This window comes from Rana temporaria, chromosome 2 (assembly GCF_905171775.1).
Source record: "Rana temporaria chromosome 2, aRanTem1.1, whole genome shotgun sequence".
Taxonomy (NCBI): Eukaryota; Metazoa; Chordata; class Amphibia; order Anura; family Ranidae; genus Rana; species Rana temporaria.
In genome coordinates, this window is record NC_053490.1 from 277,993,895 (window position 1) to 278,017,703 (window position 23,809).

The 23,809-nt window shown below is 43.1% G+C and overlaps 1 protein-coding gene across 1 annotated transcript in view; it reads right to left on the reverse strand.

Annotated features, from left to right (window-relative positions):
* Positions 1 to 7,812: 7,812 nt before the first annotated feature.
* Positions 7,813 to 23,809, reverse strand: part of TINAGL1 (tubulointerstitial nephritis antigen like 1) — a 74,977-nt gene continuing 58,980 nt past the window's right edge. The window contains exons 9-14 of the mRNA XM_040337090.1: positions 21,746 to 21,896; positions 20,488 to 20,671; positions 19,890 to 19,935; positions 19,490 to 19,613; positions 12,110 to 12,155; positions 7,813 to 9,166 (exon numbers count right to left, since the gene is read on the reverse strand). Of these exons, the coding sequence (XP_040193024.1) occupies positions 9,023 to 9,166; positions 12,110 to 12,155; positions 19,490 to 19,613; positions 19,890 to 19,935; positions 20,488 to 20,671; positions 21,746 to 21,896 (695 nt within the window). The 3' untranslated portion in view covers positions 7,813 to 9,022. The remainder of the gene's footprint in view (positions 9,167 to 12,109; positions 12,156 to 19,489; positions 19,614 to 19,889; positions 19,936 to 20,487; positions 20,672 to 21,745; positions 21,897 to 23,809) is intronic.

Sequence of the window (23,809 nt, forward strand, 5' to 3'; positions counted from 1 at the left end):
TACAAGGACTTCATAAAGAACCATATGCAACTAAAATGATATCAATTGGTTTTGTAATACAGTAGTAAATGCAAAATTCAAGGCAATGGGCACTGTTGAAACGCTACCTGGTCGTGGCAGAAAGAAGATGCTGACTTTGACTGCTGTGCGCTACCTGAAGCGTAGAGTGGAGAAAAGTCCCTGTGTGACTGCTGAGGAACTGAGAAAATATTTGTCAGATGTGGGTACTGAAGTTTCTGCTCAGACAATACGGCGCACACTGCGTAATGATGGCCTCCATGCCAGAACTCCCAGGCGCACCCCCTTGCTGTCTCCAAAGAATAAGAAGAGTCGACTGCAGTATGCCGAAAGTCATGTGGGCAAACCACACACGTTTTGGGATTGTGTTGTGTGGACTTATGAATCAAAATTACAACTGTGTGGGCCCATGGATCAACGCTATGTTTGGAGGAGGAAGAACAAGGCCTATGATGAAAAGAACACCTTGCCTACTGTGAAGCATGGCGGGGGGTCAATCATGTTTGGGGCTGTTTTGCTTCTGCAGGTACAGGGAAGCTTCAGCGTCTGCAAGGTTCCATGAATTCTCTTCAGTACCAAGGAGATATTGGATGACAATGTGATGCAGTCCGACACAAACCTGAGGCTTGGGAGACGTTGGACCTTTCAACAGGACAATGATCCCAAGCATACCTCCAACTCCACTAGAGCATGGTTGCTGTATAAAGGCTGGAACATTTTGGAGTGGCCATCACAGTCACCAGACTTAAATCCGATTGAGAACCTCTGGTGGGACTTAAAGAAAGCAGTTGCAGTGCGCAAGCCTAAGAATGTGACTGAAGGTGGAAGCGGCGGTGTAGGAGGAGGAGGAGGAGGAGGAGGAGGTAGCCAACACAGCAGGTTTTGGTTTTTAATTGATTTATTTTTTAAATTAGGGTAAACCCCAAAATAGTTAGACAGATCTAGGGTTGCTACCTCATCCCTTTAAACCTGAACACAGAGTTACACAGGTTCTGGGGCTAATTTAATGTCGATAGACTCGATAAGGCACCAAGTGAGTTTCATTAACAGCACCTTAATCAGCCAGAGAACTGTAATTAATATGTTTTTGCTTTGAAAGCGATGAGATGGCAACCCTAGAAAGCTCAGAAAAAAATGGATGGGTAAGGCCGGCCCGGTGTCTATTCTGCACAAGGTACGGACAACTCCTCTGGGATCCATGCCTGGTTCATTTTAATGAACGTGAGCTTGTCCACGTTGGATCTGGACAGGCGGCTGCGCTTGTCTGTGATAACGCCCCCTGCCGCGCTAAATACACGTTCAGACAATACACTGGCCGCAGGGCAGGCCAGCACCTCCAAGGCGTAAAGGGCAAGCTCAGGCCATGTGCCCAATTTGGAGACCCAGAAGTTTAAGGGGGCACAGCCGTCATTCAGTACGTGTAGGGGTGTGCTCACATACTGCTCCACCATGTTGCTGAAATACTGCCTTCTGCTAAAACGTTCCATATCAGCTGGTGGTACTTTTTGTTGTGGCGTGCTGACAAAGCTTTTCCACATTTCGGCCATGCTAACCCTGCCTTCTGAGGTGCTGGCGGTGCCCCTGCTGCGTTGGCGACCTCTTCCTCCTACTACTCTGCCTTCGCCTTCTGCTTCCACTGTGGCCCCGCTGTCAGGTGGGAATTGCACCAGCAGCGCGTCTACCAGCGTGCGCTTGTACTCGCGCATCTTGCGTTCACGCTCCAGTGAGGGGATTAAGGACGGTACATTGTCCTTGTAACGGGGATCCAGCAGCGTGGCCACCCAGTAATCAGCACCTGTCATAATGTGCGAAACACGCCGGTCGTTGCGGAGACACTGCAGCATGTAATTGCTCATGTGCGGCAGGCTGCCCAGAGGCAACGAAAAGCTGTCCTCTGTGGGAGGTGTATCATCTGTTTCCTCTGTATCCCCCCCAGCCACGCACCAGTACTGGCCATGAGCTGGTCTGGATGCCATCCTGCTGTGAACATGGTTCCTCCTCCTCCTACATGTCTTCCTCCTCCTCATCCTCCACCGCGTCATCCTCCAGAACTGTGCCCTTGCTAGACAATTGTCTACCTGGCCTTTGTTGGTGCACAAACCCACCCTCGGAGCCACTTGTGAATGACTGCCCTGAAAGCCTTTCAAATGATCCCGATTCCTCCTCCTCCTCCTCCTCCTCCTGTGCCACATCCTGTTCCATCATCGCCAGTAGGGTTTTTTCAAGGAGGCATAGAAGTGGGATAGTCACGCTGAGAGCGGCGTCATTGGCACTGGCCATGTTGGTGGAGTACTCAAAACAGCGCAGCAAGGCACACAGGTCTCGCATGGAGGCCCAGTTATTGGTGGTAAAGTGGTTCTGTTCCGCAGAGCTATCGCCTGCTGCTGCTCGCACAGACTGGCCAGCATGTGCAAGGTGGAGTTCCACCTTGTGGGCACATCACATATGAGGCGGTGAGCTGGAAGGCCGAAGTTACGCTGCAGCGCTGCCAGGCGAGCAGCAGCAGGGTGAGAACGTCGAAAGTGCGCACAGACGGCCCGCACTTTCTGCAGCAGCTGTGGCATATCGGGGTAAGTTTTCAGGAAACTCTGCACCACCAAATTCAGCACATGCGCCAGGCAAGGAATGTGCGTCAAACCGGCTAGGCCCAGAGCTGCTACGAGATTTCGCCCGTTATCGCACACCACCAGGCCCGGCTTGAGGCTCAATGACGTCAACCACTCATCGGTCTGTTGTTCCATGTCCCTCCACAACTCCTGCGCGGTGTGTGGTTTTTCCCCCAAACAGGAAAGTTTTAAAACTGCCTGCTGGCGTTTACCCATGGCTGTGCTGAAGTTGGCGGTGAGTTTCTTAAGCTGACTGGATGAGGAGGCGGCAGAGGATGAGGAAGCGGAGTAGAAGGAGTTAGGAACAGGAGGCAAACTGAAGCGCCCTGCAATCCTCGGTGGTGGAAGGACATGCGCCAAACTGCTATCGGCCTCAGGCCCAGCCGCCCCTGCATTTACCCAGTGCGCTGTTAGGGAGATATAACGTCCCTGACCGTGCTTACTGGTCCACGTATCCGTAGTTAGGTGGACCTTAGCACAGATGGCGTTGTGCAGTGCACACCTGATTTTGTCCCCCACTTGGTTGTGCAGGGAAGGGATGGCTCGCCTGGAAAAGTAGTGGCGGCTGGGCACGACGTACTGTGGGACAGCCAATGCCATCAGGCTTTTAAAACTCTGCGTCTCCACCAGACAGAATGACAGCATTTCAAAGGCCAGTAATTTTGAAATGCTGGCATTCAGGGCCAGGGCTCGGGGGTGGGTAGAGGGGTACTTCCTCTTACGCTCCAGTGTTTGGGAGATGGAGAGCTGAATGCTTCCATGGGACATTGTGGAGATGTTTGGTGACCCAGGTGGTAGTGTTGCTTGCCGGTCCTCTAATTGAGGGGTGGCAGGTGGCACTGTCACTACGGAGGTGGATGATGGAGGTGGAGGCAGAGAGGCCCGAGACTGATGCAGAAGAGGAAGCAGGAAGAGCCAGAGACCTTTCTTGGTTTTTGCGGTGTCTACTCCACTGCAGCTCGTGCTTTGCACTTAGATGCCTGGTCATGCAGGTTGTGCTCAGGTTGAGAACGTTTATGCCTCGCTTCAGGCTCTGATTGCACAACATGCAAACCACGCGTGTCTTGTCATCAGCACATTGTGTGAAGAACTGCCACGCTAGGGAACTCCTTGGACCTGGCTTTGGTGTGCTCGGACCCTTGCTGGGTTGGGCAGTAGCAGGCGTACTGTCTAGGGGACGGACGCTCTGCTTTGGCACCCTGCTCCCTCTTCTGCTGTGCTGGTGGCTCTGTGCGACCACCACCTCTTCCTCCGAACTACATGGGTCACCTGCACGAGGTTGATTCCATGTCGGGTCGAGGACCTCATCGTCCTGCACATCACCTTCCACCCAGTCTTCACCACTGCCCTCCTTGTCGCTCTGCACGTTTCATCATCATCATCATGCAAGACGTGCTGTGATGGCCCCCCCATGAACTCATCCTTAAATAGAAGTGGTTGGGCATCAGTGCACTCAATCTCTTCCATTTCTGGGCCTGGGCTAGTTGGATGGCCCTGGGAACACATGCTAACAGACTCATCAAAAAGAAGAAGAGACTGCTGCATGCTTTGGGGCTCAGACTGCTTGGCTGATTTGCAAGGGGGTGAGGTGAAAGACTGATGGTGGACATCGGCTGCAGGCGCCAACTCTGAACCTTTAGCACAAGACTGGTTGGAAAACGATGTGAAGGAACTGGAGGCACTGTCAGCAACCCAATCTACTACCGCCTGTTCTGCTCCTGGCCTCAACATTCGTAGAGCTGGATTAGGCCCGACCAAATACCGCTGCAGGCTCTGTCGGCTACTCGCACCTGAGAAAGGTGTTTCACTTGTGCTTGTAGCTGGCACAGATCGACCACGTCCTCCCCCTCTAACAGGAGCTCCACCAGCAGCACCACGCCCGCGGCCACGTCCCTTATTTGACGGTTTCCTCATATTTCTCAAATTTAGGGTCTTGCCCTAATTTTGAGAAATTTTAAATACAAAAAAGTGTAAGCTGGTGAAATAGGCAGAGATTCACCTATATATTTATCCACCTATAGCAAGAAGCAGGAAGCCAGCACTAAACAATGTACTGCACAGACAGTATATCACAGGGGACAGGTAGACTGTGCTGGTGAAATATACAGAGTCACCTATAGAGTGCTGACTGCCCCTACAGAAAATATATTTCAGGAAACTCTCCCTGACTATGGAACTTGACAGGAACACAGAATAGCACAGATGTGCACAGGTGGTGTGGCAGATGTACTGTTGATGAAATACTTGTCACCTCACCTATACAGTACTGACTGTCACTGGCACTACAGAACTAATATGTCAGCAAACTGCCTGATAAGGAACTTGACAGGAACACAGAATAGCACAGATGTGCACAGGTGGTGTGGCAGATGTACTGTTGATGAAATACTTGTCACCTCACCTATACAGTACTGACTGTCACTGGCACTACAGAACTAATATGTCAGCAAACAGTGCCTGATAAGGAACTTGACAGCAACACAGAATAGCACAGATGTGCACAGGTGGTGTGGCAGATGTAATGTTGATGAAATACTAGTCACCTCACCTATACAGTACTGACTGTCACTGGCACTACAGAACTAATATGTCAGCAAACTGCCTGATAAGGAACTTGACAGCAACACAGAATAGCACAGATGTGCACAGGTGGTGTGGCAGATGTAATGTTGATGAAATACTTGTCACCTCACCTATACAGTACTGACTGTCACTGGCACTACAGAACTAATATGTCAGCAAACAGTGCCTGATAAGGAAATTGACAGGAACACAGAATAGCACAGATGTGCACAGGTGGTGTGGCAGATGTAATGTTGTCACCTCACCTATACAGTAATGACTGTGACTGGCACTACAGAAGAAATATGTCAGCAAACTGTGCCTGCTAATGGAACTTGACAAGAACACAGAATATCACGGGTGCACAGGTGCTGTGGTAGATGTACTGTTGATGAAATATTCAGTTAGCTATAGATTGCAAACAGCCACTATAGTTGAACAAAATTCCTAAAGTATATAAAGGACACAGCAGATGTCACATGAATGAGTGTTTCTTGATATTTCTGCAGCAATAGACCTAAAACTGTCCCTATGAGAATCAGGAAGCCTCCACCTCACATAAGTACAGCAGTGACAACGAGCCAGATACAATAAGATGATGCAGATATCAAATGAATTAAGTGTCCCTCTTGAAATTTCTGGAGCAGTATCACAGCACAGACCTAACACTCTCCCTAAAGAACAATCAGGAACCTTTTCCCTCACATAAGTAGAATAGAGCCAGATCACCTAACTTTCCCTATGCAGCAGATTCCACCAGCCTTTCCCTATCTAGAGTGCAGCAGAGTGACGATCTGTGCTGTGTGCCTCTATCCAATATAGAGGCATGTCACATGATGGGTCACATGCTGCACTGGCCAATCACAGCCATGCCATAAGTAGGCATGGCTGTGATCAGTTTACAGTCACAGTTGTTAAAAGAAAGGCGATTGGCTGCCGTGCAGCGCGCCAAATATACCCGAACCCCGAACCCGAACCCGGACTTTTTCCAACTATTCGGGTTCGGGAAAAACCCAAAGTCCGTACCGAACCCGAACTTTACAGTTCGGGTTCGCTCAACCCTAGTCATAACGAGATTATATAGAGATTGGAGGCAATTTGAGTCACAGAGCAAAAGAAGTGGAGGAAAGACCATCATGGGAAAAACACAAACACCTGGCTACTTGGAAATTATAGTGCATTTATTTCACATCTATTCGGTGAGTGGGGAGACGAGGGGAGCACGCAATGTGTTCACATATGCACAGGAGTGAATAAACCCAGCAGGAGAGACTGCTCTTGAAGGTACATTGGATAACAATCTAAAATAAATAGACTGAACGAAAAAAGACTTATTGGATATATATGCATTAAAATAGCAATTTTTTATTATATTGAAAGTAGGGAGAACTGTTCATGATAATTTGTACTATTTGTATTGCTTAATAATACACAATTGCACCTTATTGCACTGGAGAAAAAGAGGGGGGCGCTGTGAACCTTTAGATACAAATTGGGCCAGATTCTCGTACATCTGTGAATCTTTGCGGCGGCGTAACGTATCCGATTTACGTTACGCCTCCGCAACTTAGACGGGCAAGTGCTGTATTCTCTAAGCACTTGCTCCGTAAGTTGCGGCGGCGTAGCGTAAATCGGTCGGCGTAAGCCTGCCTAATTCAAATTTGGAACAGGGGGGCGTGTGTTATGTAAAATAACCATGACCCGACGTGATTGACGTTTTCACAGTGTGCATTGCTCCTAATACGCCGCAAGGACGTATTGGTTTTGACGTGAACGTAAATTACGTCCAGCCCCATTCACGGACGAGTTATGCAAACGAAATACAATTTTCAAATTTCGTCGCGGGAACGACGGCCATACTTAACATTGGTACGCCGCATTTACGCCACCATATAGCCGGGGTAACTTTACGCCGGGAAAAGTCTAACGTAAACGGCGTACCTTTACTGCGTCGGCCGGGCGTACGTTCGTGAATTCGCGTATCTAGCTGATTTACATATTTTGACGTGTAAATCAGCATACACGCCCCTAGCGGCCAGCGTAAATATGCAGTTACGATCCGACGGCGTAAGAGACTTATGCCTGTCGGATCTAAGGGAAATCTATCGTCGTATCTCGGTTGTGAATCTGGGCCAAAGTATACACATCATTCCTTTATAGGGTAGTTAGTATAGGGGCTTAGACTGGGGATGGGAGCAGGTTTTTTTTACAGACTTCCACTTTAAACATTTGGAAAGAAAGGTAGGGTGCTACCTCATAGGTGATAAATTCATAAAGAAACATAATAATGAGGTTCAACATCAATCAATAAAAGGATGTATATGCACAATACAGTGATTGGACTTTCTTTGTGAAGCTATATTAAGGATTTCGGTTTGCACTTTTCTATATATATTTTCCTTTATAGATTGTTGTTGAACTTTATTATTATATGTTTTTATGAATGTATCACCTATGAGGTAGTGCAGTACCTTTCTTTCCTATTGTTTCACATATCCTGAGTATCTTACTCTTAAAAAGGAGCAGCTTCACTCATTTCCATTCACAGTTTTTGGCGCGATCACTTGTCACTTTCTATTCACACTTTCAGGTAACAGGTAAATAAAAGAATAAACATTTATCCACATTTGGTGAAAAATACTTTTATTCAAACTGGAATGTTGTAAATGTAACAGTGGTTGGAATCCAAATGATTGTGCACAAGGATTAGGGTTTTAAACAATATACACAATCTCAATAAAAAAAAAAAAACATTTCAATAAATAGCTAAACATAATTCACATTTTCTGCATTTGTGTTTGGGCTTTCATAAAGGCTTTTTTTTTTTTTTTTTTTTTTTAAAAGGTAAATGTCTTTAATAAATGCAATACCCCCCAAAGATGTTTAAGGCTGATGGATTGAAGAAATTTAGCAGTGCGTGGGATAGATTTTAAAATGAGCAAGCTTCAGATAGCAGTGGATGTTTTAAATAGGCTTTATAAAAAGGCCTTAATTTTAAGCTCTCATAATATATATATCTATATACGTATTTAGATAAGGTTCATTTTGGTCCTAGGTGGAAGCCTACCACTCCTCCGGCAGTTTGTAGCTTGGCGGGGAATGTCTGTCTGTGACAGGTTCACAAGCCTGTGTGCCCCTTTCATACAGCCCCAAACAATACCCTTTTGATCCCGGGGGAGATTATAGGACTATCTGCACTATTATCCCTTCCAAAGCCACAGGCTGTGAATCTTCCCTGTGTCAGCACCACTGGGTCAGCTTAATTACATTAAGTACCTCACTGCATCATGCCCTCGTCCTGAGTTGCTGTACTAGCTTTGTTGATTTATAGGACGTTTATAAAATGGCTTTGTAGCTTTAGAAGGGTCCAGCAAATGGATAACACATTTGAAAAAGGTACAAAGTGCCCATGAAACAGTAGAAATTCAAAGTACATAGATTGTGGTGCTGACTTTTTACACTTTATAAGCTAGAGTCAAGTTCAGTATATGCCAGTGATTCACCTAACCCTTTCAAGAATTAAAGCATGGTAAAAATATCAGTGCCATTTATGTGGTGAAAACTGGCCATTGATGTCTGTTCAGTGAGTTGCAGATATTTTTTGCTCTGTACAGGTCAAAAGATGTCCTATTACTAATAAAAACACCCACTTACACTTACCTCATTCTTAATTATAGTACAGACTCAGTTCCCCACTTTAGAACACACATGCCTACCCACCTAAGACCTTATGATCCAGCTCACTGGCTGTGGAAATATCTGGGAGGTAAAAAGCAAGGTGCAAACCAGTGTTTGCTTATTAGAAATCCACAAAGTCCTATAGCCTGGAAAATTCCTCATTTTCTACGAGCAACATCCTCCATGCTGACTCTGCCCCAAACTCCCACTACAAAGGTTTCAATTTCACACTCGTTTTCACCACGGGCAATGCGGAAATATCCTTTCTCTCCCCAGTCTTTGCCCCATGAATTGGCAGCCAGCTGTAGTAAAGAGAAGATGAGAACATATCAGAAACACACACTTCATTATAGTGATATGCTGTAGGTTGTGTAATTAGAACACAACTGATACATGTGCACTAGACTGGTGCTAAATAGTGTTAAAGAAAAAAAAATAAATGAAAGTGACTCAAATTCCTGAAATTGCATAAAGTTTTTTATGCCCCAGCTACACTATATTGTAAAAAGTATTGGGACGTCTGCCTTTACACGCACATGAACTTTAATGGCATCCTAGTCTGAGCCCGTAGGGTTCAATATTGAGTTGGCCCACCCTTTGCAGCTAGAACAGCTTCAACTCTTCTGGGAAGGCTGTCCACAAGGTTTAGGAGTGTGTCTAGGGCAGTGTTTCTCAATTCCAGTCCTCAGGCCCCCCCAACAGGTCAGGTTTTCAGGATTTCCCTCAGATGAAAAGGCTGTGGTGATTACTAAGGCAGTGAAACTGATCAAATCACCTGTGCAAAATAATGGAAATCCAGAAAACCTGACCTGTTGGGGGGGCCTGAGGACTGGAATTGAGAAACACTGGTCTAGGGGAATGTTTGACCATTCTTCTAGGTGTGCATTTGTAAGGTCAGGGACTCATGTGGACGGAAACGTTGGCTCGCAGTCTCTAATTCATCCCAAAGGTGTTCAATCGAGTTGAGGTCAGGACTGTGCAGGCCAGTCAAGTTCCTCTATCCCAAACTTGCTCATTCATGTCTTTATGGACTGGTCCAAATCATTTGGCTGAGGGGGGGATTATGGTGTGGGGTTGTTTTTCAGGGGTTGGGCTTGGCCTCTTAGTACCAGTAAAGGGAACTCTTAAAGGGGTTGTAAAGGTAAATGTTTTTTCACCTTAATGCATCCTATGCATTAAGGTGAAAAAACATCCGACAATACCGTCCCCCCGAGAACCCGTTGTACTTACCTGGCCCCTCGAAAGTCCCATGCTCGCCCCCGGCATCCTCTTCGCCACTCAGTCTGGCCGTTGATTGGCTACACTGGATGGATTGAAAGCAGCGCAGCAATAGGCTCGCGCTGCTGTCAATCGCATCCAATGACGCGGTTCGCCGGGGGCGAGGCCCAGTGATACAGTGAGCGGCAATAGCCGCCGGCTGTATCACGGGAGCGCTCCTGCAGGAACTCAACACCGTGCGAGCTTGCTCGCATTACAATGTTGAGTCCTTGCGGGGGGAGCCGAGACAGCCGCCGAGGGACCCCAGAAGACCAGGTTCGGGGCCACTCTGTGCAAAACGAGCTGCACAGTGGAGGTAAGTATAACATGTTTGTTATTTAAAAAATAAATAAAATAACTTTACAACCTCTTTAAGGTGAATTCAAAAAAGAGATAAAAAGTACACCAACCACAGAAGGGTACTGTGGGTGTCTTATAGTAGTGCAGTGCCACGTCCTGCATATGTTGAAGGAAATAGTGTTGGAGAGGAACAATAATATGATAATGAAATATAAAGAAATATAAAGATAAAATGATAATTGTTTCTTTGTTTTTAATTTTTTTTATAAATGTATCCACTGTAATGTTGATCCAATAACCCTTGTGGGATTGCATCAATAAAAACATATTTTATGTCAACGATTAGTGCCTATAAAGTCCATTCTTATTCCTCTCCAACACTAATTCCTTCAACCTCTTTAAGGTGTCAGCATGTCAAGACATTTTGGACAATTTCATGCTCCCAACTTTGTGGTAACAGATTGGGGATGGCCCCTTCTGTTCCAACATGACTGCACACCAGTGCACAAAGCAAGGTCCATAAAGACACAGATGAGCAAATTTAGGGTGGAGGAACTTGACTGACCTGCACAAAGTACTGACCTCAACCCGATAGAACACCTTTGATATAAATTAGAGCGGAGATTGCAAGCCAGGTCTTCTCGTTCAACACCAGTGTCTGACCTCACAAATGCGCCTCTGGAAGAATGGTCAAACATTCCCATAGACACACTCCTAAACCTTGTGGACAGCCTTCCAAGAAGAGTTAAAGCTGTTATAGCTGCAAAGGGTGGACCAACTCAATATTGAACCCTACGGACTAAAATTGGGATGCCATTAAAGTTCATGTGTGTGTAAAGGCAGGTGTCCCAATACTTTTGACAATATAGTGTATATATAAGCTGTCAAAAGTTTAATTCCATTTTTTTTTTTTACGAGAACTGTAAAAATGAAAAACTATAATCTGACAGTAACTATGGCTGGGTAAATCCACATTAAAAACAAAGATTTTTTTTTCTATTCAATATTATAGTGCTGCTTATAACATAGCTTACTAGGTGGCCACCATAATCATTATTTATGATCAAGTTATTTTGGAAACTATTTGCATTCAAAGAAAACAGTCACTTCTAAGTTAGGAGGTTGCCATTACTGACTTCTTTTAAAAAAAAAAAAAAATCTTGACTGTCATTCTGATCCAATCGTGTCAATACTTTCTTAGCAAGCTGAAACATATATGCAGATTAGCAACTCTGACTTTAGTGTGGTCTTCCTGATCTGCATTCCTATTCTGGCTCGGTGTATCAAAAATGTTAATGCCCCCCGAGACATCCAGGCAACCAGCATTTTTTCAGGGGGGGGGGGGGGGGGGGGGGGGGGGGGGGGGGGGGGGGGGGGGGTCAATGCCATCGGAGTTACTGACCTTGAACAAGCATGCCTATATGGAAAACTAAGGTAAAGCCAGAACTCCTGATCTACATAATTGTTATGGGTCAATGATCAGGATGACAGACAGGCAGCTATGATTTTCAAAGTAAGGCAGCAGCAATGGCAACCTACACGTTTCACTCAGAAAGGGATTCCTTTAAGCAGTTAAATACTGTAGCACACATGTTTATTATGCAATGCCTAAACATTATGCCTTGTCTAAGGCATAATGTTTAGGCATTGCATAATGACATAAGGAAATTAAATAAACGCATCATTACCCAATATTTCTGAATCTGTCCATTGGGTGCCATCTCTTCTCCCCACCTGGTAAAAAAAAAAAGACAATATTTAATACAAAAAAAAATAATAATATTCTAAGCAATATCCATTTTTATACATATTTTGCAGAGTTATACTGTAGCTTTGAGTGGTAATGAATAATTTATACCAGTATTTCTCAACCTTTTTTCAGTTAGGGCACCCTTGAAAATTTTGCATAATCTCGAGGCACCACATTCTAAAATGTAAAAAAATAAACAGATAGTTTCCCAAAGCGAAGCAACATTCACACACATAGGACACCCAATGTTAGACGTGATTAGGGTAGCACACAGAACAGTTATGCCCACCCTTCCCCTCTGGTGCCCATTCACAGAAGCCTTTGTATTTTGTGAATGAGGTCACATAATACAAAGGCTTCCGTGAATGGGCAGAAAGAGCTCTTGATTGAGCCAAGACCACAGTGAGCATGGGAGCTTTGGAAGTTATCTTCCTGGAGCACAATGTAAATAGAGATAAGTCTATGATGCGCCAGGCACCTCGTTGGACTCATGGTATGCCTGCAGTTTTTACAAAGTAGCTAAATTGCTTTTAATGCAAGTTGTGCAAGTACTTGAATTTGACTTGGTATTGCCCTTTGTATTCCACTGTACAGAAGAGCTCAGACTGGGAGGGGAAAAGGAGCACAGGGATTCAATCGATTGAGCTGCTGTGCTCATGTGTTAGCATGGGACATGCTGATAGAGGAGAGAGCAGATGATAGAGGAAAAATGTCACTACCCAGTCAGATGTTGGGGGAGGTACATAACCTTTAAATGTTACAAAACCGCAGCAGTGAAAAATCTGTATTTCTTCCCTGCCAGGCAGGGCTGTGCTGTGTGGCAGGGCTATGCAAGTCTCAGGAATGGATGGACAGAAATATAAATTCTTTGGCAAGCGCAAAACAGCAACCCTATATGAATTTCATCTTTGTTCAGGTTAACAAATCTTCCCAAACTTATTCTTGTACTACTGCACTTTTTATATGTATTTTTTGTTTATAACTATGTATGTATATATATATTAGGTAAGGGGGAGGTATAGAATGCATCTGCTTACTGGTGGCCCATTTTAGCCATAAATGAATTGTGTACAGGGTTGCCAACCGCCAGTAAATTTACTGACAGTTTGTAAAAATCTGTATTTTTTTTACAGCTGCCAGTAAATATCAGGGGCCGATACTTTCATCCTGTGTTGACTTTTTAAAATGTAAATCAAGCTATTTTTTTTGTTATAGGTATTTTCAGTGTTTCCATATCATGTTTATACTGTTTAAATATTTACTGTGTTCATTTTCAATAGGAGTTCTGTAATTTCTCAGGTTGCCAGTAAAAAATGTGCTCCACCAGTACATTTTCCATGTTTTGTCAGTAAAAAATGCTGCAGGAGATTGACAACCCTGATTGTGTATGAGAAGGACTACTCACCTGGTGACACTACACATATTTACAGAGGCCTCTATTTTCATTAAAAAGCTTGAAGATTCTGTCTGATGGCACGCTCATTGAATATTTTATGGTTAATTATAAATGTAATATGGCCCTCTCTATGCTAATGCTTGGACAGTACCATGCCTGGGTGCTGTGTTACTATGGGGACTGGCACAGCATGAGGTCAGTCCAATATCTGGGACAGAGGTAACATTAGAGAACATTCCGAAGTAAATAGCCAGTGTGGAATTTGCTGAGACTGAAGCTGGAAACTAGCAAGATCTTTTTAGACAATATATAGTAATCTAGCTCCTGTCCCTTCCCTATTAATTCTTTTAGTAAAACAAAACCATGAGTGCTTTTACCGCTTTGCCTTTGTTTAGCGCATGTATTGTCACATTCATGATATTATTCTGCATTTCTATACCTGTTCTATTTTAGTGCCAGTATTATTCCCAGCCAGACATCACACCCTTGACATTAGCTTGGCCCAACATAGAAAGGGCAGTGCAGGATGTTTTATAGTCTCCTTGGGGTAGACAAAATGTTCAGTTTCAGGCTCTGCATGTCCTTTTTGGCCCCCGTTAGATTACTCTGATGCTTCCTGCCTCTCCCATCCGCAGATTTCAGGGACAGTAGCATTATGCTTGTATCCTACTGTGAACTTCCCTTGCCTACTACAGTAATAAATGTCACTTCATGTCAAGTGACAAGATTGGGACATATCTGTGTATGTGTGTGCATCTGTCAAAGAAGTGGGCAGCTAATGAGCACCTTATTCTCATAAAAACGGATAAAATCAGCAATGGGAGATATTTGTATGTTGAAAGCTTGGCAGTGCCCTTAGTGTATAATTTTTCCTAAATGCATGTTTTTTTCCTCTGAAGTGCATTGTATTTATAGCGCATAAATGCACAATTTTATGTTAGGTTTATTTTAACCAGTTGTGAACCTTCAGCCTGTTACACATGCCCACAATAGTTTCACCAAAGTACACAGGGCATATGTAGTAAGTCCTGTCTTTCTACCCCTCTTGTATTTGCAGACAATTCCTCATTCTCAAAATGTTAGTTGGGAATTGCTGTGTAAATACAGCAGTTGTAGAAGCTACTGCTGTCAAAATTTTTTCCGATACAGCGTTTGTAAATACTGTTAATTGAGAGTGATACAAAGTAACATTGTTATTTTTACTCTATTTCATTCAGCTAAGGGTGCATTCACACTACGATTTTGTCATCCGTTTTTTACTCACGATTTTAGCTTTAAAATCGTACAAATCTGTATGGCAAAACGGATCCATTCACTGCCATTCATTAATTTAGGTCCCCAAGTGCATCCGATTTGATCCGCATACGATTTAATACGATTTAAAATCGTATCAAAAAACGTGTCTGCCCACGATTTTTGGTCCTGATTTGAAATCGTATTACAATCGTGTCCGTTTTTTTTTTATATTGTGGTCAATGTAAATCGTACTAAATCGGATGACTGTGCGATAAATCGTACCCGATTTTTTATTACTAGGGTTGAGCGAACCCGAACGGAGGTCCCCGCAAATTCAATAACCAGACCCTTTAGGTCTGGTATGGATATTCAGGGGAACCCCGCCGTCAATTTAAAACAAAAATGACGTGCGGTTCCCGGTAAATATCCATAACCAGACCCTTCAGGTCTGGTATGGATATTCAGGGGAACCCCGCCGTCAATTTAAAACAAAAATGACGTGCGGTTCCCGGTAAATATCCATAACCAGACCCTTCAGGTCTGGTATGGATATTCAGGGGAACCCCGCCGTCAATTTAAAACAAAAATGACGTGCGGTTCCCCCTAAATATCCATAACCAGACCCATTATCCGAGCACGTTAACCTGGCCGGCCGCAGAAAAGAGGGGGGGACAGAGTGCGGCCCCCCCTCTCTCCTGAACCGCACCAGGCCACATGCCCTCAACATGGGGAGGATGTCCCCATGTTGATGGGGACAAGGGTCTCATCCCCACAACCCTTGCCCGGTGGTTGTGGGGGTATGCGGGCGGGAGGTTTATCAGAATCTGGAAGACCCCTTTAACAAAGGGGACCCCCAGATCCTGACCCCCCCCCTGTGTGAAATGGTAATGGGGTACACTGTACCTCTACCATTTCACGAAGGAAGTAAAAAGTATTGTAAAAAAACACACTGACACAAAAGAATAAAGTCCTTTATTAAAAAAAAAAAAAAAAAAAATCCAGCGCTGAAAAATCCACTCGTTCCCGGCTTCCAGCGTTGTCCTGATCCTGCGATGGGTGCGGGTGATCTCCCGCGATGAGAAGATCCAGCCTCGGGTGATCTCCGCTCCGGCGATGTGAAGATCCATCCATCCGGCGCAGCAGCATCCCGGACCTCCTCTCACCGCTGGGTACAGCCCAGCGAATGAGCGGCTGAAGCAGTGACATTTCTTATATAGAGGAGGCAGAGCCACCCGTCACGTGACCCTGCCCCCTCTGACGTACCTCTGCTACATCACTGGGGAAGACCAAGAAGAGGAAAGGTCTTTCCTCTTCTTGGTCTTTCCTCTTCTTGGTCTTCCCCAGTGACGTAGCAGAGGTACGTCAGAGGGGGCAGGGTCACGTGACGGGTGGCTCTGCCTCCTCTATATAAGAAATGTCACTGCTTCAGCCGCTCATTCGCTGGGCTGTACCCAGCGGTGAGAGGAGGTCCGGGATGCTGCTGCGCCGGATGGATGGATCTTCACATCGCCGGAGCGGAGATCACCCGACGCTGGATCTTCTCATCGCGGGAGATCACCCGCACCAGTCGCAGGATCAGGACAACGCTGGAAGCCGGGAACGAGTGGATTTTTCAGCGCTGGATTTTTTTTTTTTTTTTTTTTTTAATAAAGGACTTTATTCTTTGGTGTCAGTGTGTTTTTTTACAATACTTTTTACTTCCTTCGTGAAATGGTAGAGGTACAGTGTACCCCATTACCATTTCACACAGGGGGGGGGGGGGGTCAGGATCTGGGGGTCCCCTTTGTTAAAGGGGTCTTCCAGATTCTGATAAACCTCCCGCCCGCATACCCCCACAACCACCGGGCAAGGGTTGTGGGGATGAGACCCTTGTCCCCATCAACATGGGGACATCCTCCCCATGTTGAGGGCATGTGGCCTGGTGCGGTTCAGGAGAGAGCGGGGGCCGCACTCTGTCCCCCCCTCTTTTCTGCGGCCGGCCAGGTCAACGTGCTCGGATAATGGGTCTGGTTATGGATATTTAGGGGGAACCGCACGTCATTTTTGTTTTAAATTGACGGCGGGGTTCCCCTGAATATCCATACCAGACCTGAAGGGTCTGGTTATGGATATTTACCGGGAACCGCACGTCATTTTTGTTTTAAATTGCCGGCGGGGTTCCCCTGAATATCCATAACTTCAAAAATCTTCTTTTTCCCAGACATTATTTAAAATCAGGATCCGATTTTTTAGTGACAATTTTGACATACGATTACATACGATTTTGTCACATACGATTCCATCCGTTTTAACGGTCCGTTTATCGGATGGTAAAATCGTGGTGTGAACCTAGCCTAAGCATCAAGTGGATGAGCTTTGATCTGCAAATTAAGTTAGTTAAAGGGATGGTTCACCCTAAAAACTACTTTTTCTTATTCCACTGCCCCCCCACATTACAATCCGATTAAGGCTCTTATTATTTTTTTCATGCTGTACATACCTTAGTACAGCATATTCACCCGTGCATCCGGGTTGCGAGTCCCGCGGGAGTGGGCGTTCCTCACATGCTGGTGATTGACGTTTTGCCCAAAAACGAGCTCCCCCCCCATCGCGTAAGCCGCGTCACGGTTGGCGAAAGGAGCCGAACGGCGAGTCGGCGCTATACTGCGCATGCGCATCGCCGTTCGGCTCCTTTCGCCAACCGTGACGCGGCTTACGCGACGGGGGGAGCTCGTTTTTGGGCAAAACGTCAATCACCAGCATGTGAGGAACGCCCACTCCCGCGGGACTCGCAACCCGGATGCACGGGTGAATATGCTGTACTAAGGTATGTACAGCATGAAAAGAATAATAAGAGCCCTAATCGGATTGTAATGTGGGGGGGCAGTGGAATAAGAAAAAGTTGTTTTTAGGGTGAACCACCCCTTTAACCTCCCTGGTGGTATGATGATGTCAGATTTTTTAATCTCAAAAAGCAGTACATCGTTTTGCATAAAAATTATTATATTGTAGGCCTGTAATTCTTTGTAATAACTCACTTAAATCTGTCCAAACCAGAATCTAGTAGACATGCCGGGTATGATAAATTTTGAAACACTAAATCATAAAATTATAATATAATAAATAACTATAAATAATTATAAAAAATAACAACATAATAATAATAATAATAATAATAATAATGTTATTATTATTATTATTATTAAAACACTCTGGAATATCGACAGGGAGGGTTAAAGCAACCTGAAAAATTAAAAAACAAAAAAGTGAACCAACACCCTACCCAACCCAACCAGTTACCCACTTACCTTCAGGGATGCTGAACTGTCAGTGCCCACGCAGCCAGTCCCGAAGTCTGGAGATTTGAAATCCCCACTCTTTTCCCCCTTCTCTGTGCAGCGTTTCTGGGATATACCAGAGTAATTCTGATTGATCAGCACCTGCACAGTGAGACACTGGACAGCACCATGGTAAACATGGCCATGTCCCAACTTTTTTGAGACGTGTTTCTGCCATTCATTTTAAAATTACCTTATTTTTTTTCTTAAAAATTATACATTTGATATCTTTTCTATTTTTTATTATGAATAAAATAACGGTTTGTGAGATTTGCAAATCATTGCATTCTGTTTTGATGTAGATTTTACACAGTGGGGTTGATTTACTAAAGGAAAATCCACTCTGCACTAAAAGTGCACTTGGAAGTGCAATCACTGTAGATCCGAGGGAAAGCTCTGAAATTAGGGGAAGCTCTGCTGATTTTATCATCCAATCATACACAAGCAAAAATGCTGTTATTTATTTTCCTTGCATGTTTCCCTCCGATTCACAGTGACTGCACTTGCAGTGCACTTGTAGTGCAAAGTGTATTTGCCTTTAGTAAATAAATTCTTATTAGTCACAACAGGATTCTACAACAGGACAATCTTGACTCACATATGGCAGATTTGCTTTAAAGTGATAAATAAACTTTAGATAGTGATAGTGGAACGTTAGTAAGAAAATTAAGTCCTGCAAGATGACTTCAGGCTGGCCCCTTTTGAAGGTTTAGCTATGTAAAACTAAAAATAATTGCCCATACTGTTTAAAATCTAGTAAAACACTACCATGCCCTGCTCGGCTTTCTATTTTTAGGCAATGTGCCAAATTTGTAAAGGCCGATCTGTTGACAGCCTAAAGATTTACTGCTGTTCTGGGGCTCTGGGCTTCAGCAAAATGGCAAGAAGAAACAGGAGCAATACTGGAGGCAAATTACAACACACACTAATGTTGGTAGCATAATTATTAATGTGGAATGTATGTTCCTTGCTAAAGAACATTATTTTTATCAAGTTGTTATGGGTAAAGTTCCACTTGATTTAAAGCGGACAGCCACCTTAACCCAACAATACGGAGGGGTCCACTGTATGACTCCTTTTAAGCAGTAAATGTTTGGCAAAAGAAAAATAATCTAATGAGCACATTTAATAATACAGTCAAAATCATTATTGTTTGACATATATTTGATAAAAAAAACAAACACAGATAAATACAAGAGTTTAGAATCTTTTACAACTGGAGATTTAGTGTTATTATAGCATCAATGGCATGTGCAATAGATTATTTTATTGTATACAAGTAGGTTTATGACAGTATGCCAATACTCGCCTATATTTTTCCATATATGTAATAAACATCCAGGCTTAGCCAGTCTAATCCCTTACTCACCCAGTGATCTTTACCGAATGTGTCCCATGACGACTGTACAGCTCTGGCTCTCCTGCCATGACAGGTATGTGTCTATAGATTCCACTTTTGTACACAAAGAAATCTTCATGCACCTCCATTATAGCTACAAAGGAGATATTTGAAAAATGTGTTATACTTGCAGCATGGATGAGAGAATAATAAGCACTGCTGTCAGTGTCAATCAATCTGTGTGTATACCATGGCTTGATCAATTTAATCTACAGGGATTGCATGCTTCTACATTTATATTACAACAACACAATTTTACGATGTAGGAGCTGAGCAAGAAGAAAGGATTGAAAACCTTTAGTCAAATAATAAGTAAGAGAATATTAATGTGTTCAGATGCTCCCCTGGTTAATTTAGTAAAACTACATACCTTGTACTGGACCATTCTCATATATTTCTTTCATTATTTCTTTTTCCTGCAGGCATAATAATATTGCTATTAAAATGGACATCAATGCGGCAAATGTCATAATTTTTGGAAATCAAACAGATTCCTTATAGTCTACTTCCTCCCACCTACCGCAATTTTCCTACTGACCCCCAAATAAGCAAGGTCAAAGGCTTGAATACATCTTAAAAACACCATGTTTAAAAAAAAAAAAAAAAACACTATTATAAAAAAAAAAAAAAATTATATATATATATATATATATATATATATATATATATATATATATATATATATATATATATATATATATATATATATATATATATATATATATATATATATATATATATATATATATATATATATATAATTCAGTTTAAGGGTTTGGATTCTCCCATAAGTTCTTTCTAACCTGTTATAGTATACAACAACGTTTTTACTAATATTTGTGGGAGCTAAAAAGTGTGTTTAAACATGTCTGTTTGAAGATATTTTCCTTTGTCACTTTGTATTTTTTTTTTATTGGATCTAGTCTTAGATGCTTGCAGAAACTGAGCCGTTCTGCAGAAAGACTTACATTGGATGCCAGACGGTAGGCTGGTGTAGACTGGTAGATCTCATTTGATGATGCATATGGGTTTGGGCAGTGAGCAGTGGCCTGTCTCTTCCCTCTTCCCGTGGAGCGGCTGTGCATCATACATGGTGCAGGTGCTCCATTTGTATTTTGAACTGAAAATGGGTAGCAATCCTCTGTTACAACCCTGAAGGAGAAATACCATTTATTTCAGAAAAAGCAGATAAAATACTCAAAAGACCTGTAAAATGTTAATGAGATTAAGAACAACTAATAACAAAAGTACAGTCAAAAAATAAATTAAGAATTATTTTGCATATCAGATTAAAAGACAAGGCGAAGTTTCAACTGTGCGGATGCCACAGTGGCGAAAATCAGGTGAATGCAAAGAATGGCATGCAATACATTTAAATAAGAAGTCATGCCAAAAATAAAAATATAGAACTGGCCATTAACAGATAAACTAGCAAAACCAGCCTTTGCTGCAATATTCCCATTCAATCCAGCGATTTCCCCAGTAGTACAATGTCTGCCTCCATATGTCCTCAGTCTGATAGACAGCATGATTCAACCCATTGAAAGTGACTGGACAGTGAAAGGAGAAGCAGCAAAGTAATGAGCTCTCTGTCACTCTATTTTCTATTCCTATCGGCATGCTTCTAGTCAGCCATAGGTGTGTGCCCAGGCACACCCTAATCACCCTCTGCAGCACAAATCCCCCTACTGCCCTAGTTCCTCCCCTTCCCCCATCACAGCGCTTCCAGCTTCCCTCCTCTCCCGCTGGCTGTTGCTGTGGGGATGTTCAAGAATGAGTGGGGGGAAGGGGCCTGTAAATATGTAATTTACTGTCTCCTTCCCTTTCTGAATGAAGATCGTGAGTGAACGTTAGTGTGTGTTTGAGCTTTGGGGTGCACACCCTATGCAATAGGATGCGCACACCTATGTTGTCAGCACATGTACTGATTGGATCCCTGTTCTTCTACACTCCAGCACTGCTGTACAGGGACTGCAAAATGCTGATACCAGGTCAAATTTAGGTACTTTAAAATGCTTGTATTAAAAAAAACAGATGCAATAATGTATTAAAGCTGAAGTAATATTTATTTTTAAATTTGCTTACGATCCCGAGTTAACTACTACTGAAATAGTCTCTTTTTATACAGGTGTAGTTACTATAGCTAGACTCCTATATAAATGTTTATAAATCTAATTTAGAACAAACCCTGAATGATATTAATAAAAACAAATGCAATTCACATACCCTCTTCTTCTGAGATACCACCATGCTCCATCCACACGGCCCCCTCTGCATCCATGTTGGTTTTTGGTGTCGCAGGAAATGAGATTTTGAGGAGACAGAGCAGGAGTCATGTGGCCCATCGACTGAATAGAAAGTCTATCAGAGGCAACAGCTGATCAAAGAAAGGCATGAATGCAATGAGTTTAATTAGCCTTTTATGCCAAGACACTTTTAAATAACCACTTATTATGTACATACATATTGTATTAATGACAACTAAAACTTGTGTTCAACATACACGATAACAAAAGCATGTTCTTGGAATATCCTTGGATTTTAAATCGATATGCTTGTACTATCTCAAGATTGCCTGAAGATGTCACAATTTCCCTTCCTCCTTTTACTCTTAAGAACTACATAGTTAATATTTAGCCTAGAACTCTGCAAAACATTAAACTATGAAAGTCAAGTGTGTGCAACATTTGATCTAATTTTACACCAAATTTTTGCCACATTTGCATAGACTGTTCAACGTTGTATAAGATTTCTCAGAGAGTAGAGCAGGCATTGAAAATAATCTGTACTGTAAATCAAGGCAACACAATTAAAAAAAAAATACTCTGCTAAGCACTAATTGCATTTAAACTGGCTGCGTAACAGGTCAGTGCAATTTAATATATAAAAACGAAAAGACAAGCTTTCTTTTGAAAACTCTATAAATGCCTATGCATGCATTGTGCTTGGAAAATACTGCAATATCCTAACTATAGAACTATATCCTCTAATATTCAGGCACATGAGCAAGAGGTTCAAAAATCATGCCAGCCTAAAGTTCCTTCTTTTTCAGCACATCCTAGCCTTAAACAAGAAAAAAGATGTCAGCACCTATAAAAAAAAAAAAAAAAAAAAAAAAAGATTTTTTATTCTTAATGTAAGGTAAATTATGCTGTCAGTGAATGAGATGTAATGAAGATGAAGATAAATATATATATATATATCTCTCTCTCTCTCAGGTAATTTTTAGTCATTTTTTTAGGTTTAAATTTTAGCAAATTTAATGGCTTTTGATTTTTAAAGAAATATCCTGCTCTCCCTTATACATAAAAATTCTTCTTAAATAGTAACAGATCTAATTAAAAAATGTCTAAGCTTTATCAGAAATGTGTAGTCATTGTATTGCTAGACTATTTGCTGCAAGGGTTACAGTATAACTGAAGGTAACTGTTGTGTATGTGTGCGTTTTAGGAATTGCACAGAAAAGCGCTCGCGTTCCTGTGCAATTTGAGCGTAGTGCGTTTTGAGCCCGCTCTATAAACGGCCTGAAATTGCCCTGCATCACACCAAAAGTAGTGCATACACTAATTTAAAAAAAAGCACTGCTTTTGCAATCTTCATTTGGGTTGTCGATAATGTTACACTGACAAATCGCTGCAGATCGTGGACATCGCGCTTTGAATGAGGTGTGAAAAGCGCACATGGAATGCGGGTTTCCTGCATCGCATTCCAGAGTGAACTGGCACTTAGATAGAGTTAGAAGGGATTAGAACACCTGTCTGTTCCCCCCCCCCCCCCATTAGGGAGATTCACCCTGTATATATGTCCTGGTGACCATTATCACAGAAAGTAAGTTACCTTTCACACTGGGGCGTTTTTCAGGCGCTTTAAATCGCTAAAAAAAAACATATGTTAAGCACCTGAAAGAAGCCTCATCTGTAATCCCAATGTGAGAGCCCGAGTGCTTTCACACCGAGGTGCTGCACTGGCAGGGCATCAAAAAAAAAAAAAGTCCTGCAAACAAGCTTCTTTGCAGCGCTTTAGGAGTGGTGAATACACCGCTCCTAAAGTGTCCCTTCCCATTGAAATTAATGGGAAGCACATGCAAAGCGCCTGCAAATTGGCGCTTTGTGGGTGCTTTTAACCATTTATTCGGCTTTTAACCCCCGCTAGCACTCTAAAAACGCCGGTAAAGCACTGCTATTTTTAGTGGTGCTTTACCAGCATTTTTCGGGCGCTGGCAGTGTGAAAGGGCTCTTAAAGAAAATCCTACATTTTGAGTGGCCACTTCCAGGGATTACCCTCACTTTA